This window comes from Hippoglossus hippoglossus, chromosome 23, assembly GCF_009819705.1.
Source record: "Hippoglossus hippoglossus isolate fHipHip1 chromosome 23, fHipHip1.pri, whole genome shotgun sequence".
NCBI lineage: Eukaryota > Metazoa > Chordata > Actinopteri > Pleuronectiformes > Pleuronectidae > Hippoglossus > Hippoglossus hippoglossus.
In genome coordinates this window covers 17,724,818-17,728,622 of record NC_047173.1, presented here as the reverse complement: position 1 = coordinate 17,728,622, position 3,805 = coordinate 17,724,818, and the positions used below count along the sequence as shown (strand labels likewise).

The window sequence follows — 3,805 nt, the reverse complement described above, 5'->3', positions numbered from 1 at the left end:
GGGGCATCGCCATCGTGTCCGTGCTCGTCATCACCATATCCATCATCACCTTCTGCCTGGAGACGCTGCCAGAGTTCAGGGACGAGCGGGAGCTGATGGTCACCAGCCGCCTGGACAACAGCACCGCGCCCCGGCCGTCCCTCACCTTCACCGACCCCTTCTTCATCATCGAGACCACGTGCGTCATCTGGTTCACCTTCGAGCTCTTCGTGCGCTTCTTCGCGTGCCCGAGCAAGTCCGAGTTCTCCAAGACCATCATGAACATCATCGACATCATGTCCATCATGCCTTACTTCATCACAGTGGGCACGGAGCTGGCGGAGCAGCAGGGCCAGGAGCACCAGAACGGGCAGCAGGCCATGTCCCTGGCCATCCTGAGGGTCATCCGCCTGGTGCGGGTCTTCAGGATCTTCAAGCTCTCCAGACACTCCAAGGGGCTCCAGATCCTGGGGCAGACCCTGAAGGCCAGCATGCGGGAGCTGGGCCTGCTCATCTTCTTCCTCTTCATCGGGGTCATCCTCTTCTCCAGCGCCGTGTTCTTCGCGGAAGCGGACGAGCCGGAGTCTCACTTCTCCAGCATCCCGGACGCCTTCTGGTGGGCGGTGGTCACCATGACCACGGTGGGCTACGGGGACATGAGGCCGGTGACGGTGGGGGGGAAGATCGTGGGCTCCCTGTGCGCCATCGCCGGTGTGCTCACCATCGCGCTGCCGGTGCCGGTCATCGTGTCCAACTTCAACTACTTCTACCACCGGGAGACGGACCAGGACCAGTCCTCCCTGAAGGACGAGCCCAACAGCGGCAGAGCGAGTCCCGAGCTCAAGCGCAAAGGAAGTAAATCCTCCGCCAAGTCTCAGGACGCAGAGAACAACGACGCGTCCGCTTCCGGAGAGAAGGCGAATATCAAAGCCAACAGCAGCATGGACTTCAAGAGATCCCTTTACGCGTTCTGCCTGAACACACGGGAGACGGACCTGTAGACCCCCCCACTGTGACACACCGAGACCCATAGTTCTGTAGAATAAACCCCCGTTAATGGGCTCTTAAGTCTTTGCACATGGCGCAGGAGGATCAACACATCGCAATCCTGAAAAGTTTTAAGAGCGACGGGGTTGATTTATAAAAAGCACATTTTAATCCGCCTCAATCTGGTGAGCACATCCCTGAGTGAAGAGTTCTGACCCAACCACGGAGCACGTGATGCAACACGGAGGCCCTTTAATTCAGCAGGACCGTCATCGAGGGTCGACTCGGGAGAATTACTTGACATCAGCAGGAGACGAACACGAGCTCCACTGCACTCTTTGTACATAATGTAGGAAACAGTCCATATTCTGTAACACGAGAAAAAGCCAAATTTTGTTTTTTCTTACCTTCCCTACATTTAGTCATTATGTTTACAAGAAAAGTTGCCGCAAAAGTGTACATATATCCCACACGCCTACTAGTTATGAATTGGATTACGGTGTTATTGTAGATTTTGAAAAAAGGAAAAGAAATAAGTATATTTTTGAGATGCAGACGCCTGTTTTCCTTCGCTCAGGTTCTGTCAAAGAAGTGAAACACTTTCCCTTTTTCCAGCTGAGAGTCGCTTCGCTCTCCGAGGACCTACAGAGGATTTCAGACGCTGAACAACAGCAGCCTTGTTTATGATCATTTGAAACTGAACGGAGGTTTTTGAGTTTTTGAGAATTAAAGGACCTTGTGGAAGTAAACTGAAGGAATGAGCCAAGAAAAGAGGACAGAGCAGAGACCACCTGGAGAGATGCAGCCACACGGACACCAGGTTAGTGCCCAGGAGTTGTTGTGTTTATTTTAAATGCTTTGAATGATTGATGAGTTTGTCCCTAATATTACTCCATAACTTCAGCACCGGTGCTGGAAGGACAGCTCCTCATGTATGGAGTAACATCAGGGGCAAACTTCAAACCTCGTTATATAACTGTGTCATCGGTGGTGGAAAGTGACTAATGTCATTTATGAGAGCTTTGGTGTTAACATTTAAATTGAAGAGCATCACTTTTTTACCTTAAGAAATTGTATGATAAGCTCATAAGGTACAATTTCTTGTTAAAGAATGAAGCAGCCATCTTTATGAGGATCGATAGACTGATACTGATCAGTGCTGATGGATCAGCTAATACTGGCTCATTGTAGATATTCTACATACGTCAACGATTATGCAGATAACGACATTAAGGCCACTTTTTGGCACTAACTTGGAGAAATGTTAGAAGAGAAAAGATTTGTATTATTTCTATATTTGTATAAAGGTCCCAGCTGTGACCTGTGACTGAGAAGCTGTGGTTGTGTCCATGTCCTGTTGAACGTGTCTGAGTTTGCACTTCAACTAATTTGTTCAATAGTTTCATTTGATGCTTGAAGGAGTAATTTATTATTGTGTCACAAAAAACAAACAGTACAATTATCCCATCAAATAATTTGATTTATAATATATGTATTAAACATAATCATGTAAGGACCCTTCAGATTTATCCTGTGGCCCTTTGGGGGGGACGCAGACCTTAGGCTGTAAACCAGTGGACTGGCTGTGGGAGTGCATCTAAAGCAGAGGGTTAGGGTTAGGGTTAGGGTTAGGCTAACCCTAACCCTAACCCTAACCCTAACCCTAACCCTATATAATATTGATAAAGACCCATTATTATCCACCTCCCCCCAAACAAACATAAGATAGAAAGTAGTTTCATGTCCCTAAATTATTTTTAATTTGAGGAACTGAATCCAAAGTTTGAAAAAGAAGACGATTGCTGAGGTATAAGAAGTATTTGGTGAAGCGTGCCCCCCCCCCAGAGGATCAGGCCGAGCAGATTCTGTTGGAAAACAAATGAAAGCTGAGTTTGTATTTGACCTCTGTGCCTGGATGACAAGTTGGAAATCTTTCAAAGCAGATTACAATGGGCTTTGCAGCGGACATCACAGAGGAGTGGGTGCTTCTGTATCTGTGCAGAGGGGGGGAAGTGAATATATATTTTTAGCAATGCATAAATGAAAATGAATCTCCCCTCACGCTGATGAACGTGGACGTCAGATCTATCAGGTGTTTGGAGTTTGGTGAAAAGCTGCAGTCAACAGATGGAGTCCACAGGCTCATCAGCTGCTACTCCACTGTTTCCTCTGAAGCAGCTTCCTGCTCTTTTGTCCTGAGAGACCTCGGAGACCTCAAGTGGGACGAAGACGTCTTCAAGGACTGAACCTTGAAGACGCCTTCGTCCCACTTGAGACCTCGGAGATCTCAAGTGGGACGAAGGCGTCTTCAAGGACCGAACCTTTGGTTTCACCCAGTCAGTCCACACTGGCTGAGGGACTTTACAACGATATATAACTAATACACACTCAGTGATGACATCAGAATCCACATGTAAAACCCTTATAATACAAATATATATATATATATAAAATACACCTGTAACAAGTAGTAGATTCCTTTGAAGAAACAAACCTGTCAGAAGTAGATTGAAACTGTGTATGATCATTAAATGTGTATTAACTGATCATCTGACACATAATCAACCTAATAATGTGATTTCCCTTCAACACAAAATGGGTAAATAATGTAAAATAAGATCAAACGAAACGAGGTCACACAACATCAGCTCATAAATTCTCTGATATTGTCAAGACTCTCTAGAAGCAAATATAAAGAGCATGAAGTTATAAGTTGATATTTAACAGGAGCTGAGACTGATGACTCCACTACATTTGTTTCAGAAGAGGAATCATGTATAATATTGAATTTGAGGCCGATGTTTCCTACAGAACCTGTTTAGATGTCACATGTTGGAGA

General features: G+C 46.1%; 1 protein-coding gene across 1 annotated transcript in view; it reads left to right on the top strand.

Annotated features, from left to right (window-relative positions):
* LOC117757072 (potassium voltage-gated channel subfamily A member 1) overlaps positions 1–1,246 on the top strand; it is a 2,213-nt gene extending 967 nt beyond the window's left edge. The window contains exon 1 of the mRNA XM_034577816.1: positions 1–1,246. This exon is cut by the window's left edge and continues 967 nt beyond it. Within this exon, the coding sequence (XP_034433707.1) occupies positions 1–980 (980 nt within the window). The 3' untranslated portion in view covers positions 981–1,246.
* The last annotated feature ends 2,559 nt before the right edge of the window (positions 1,247–3,805 follow it).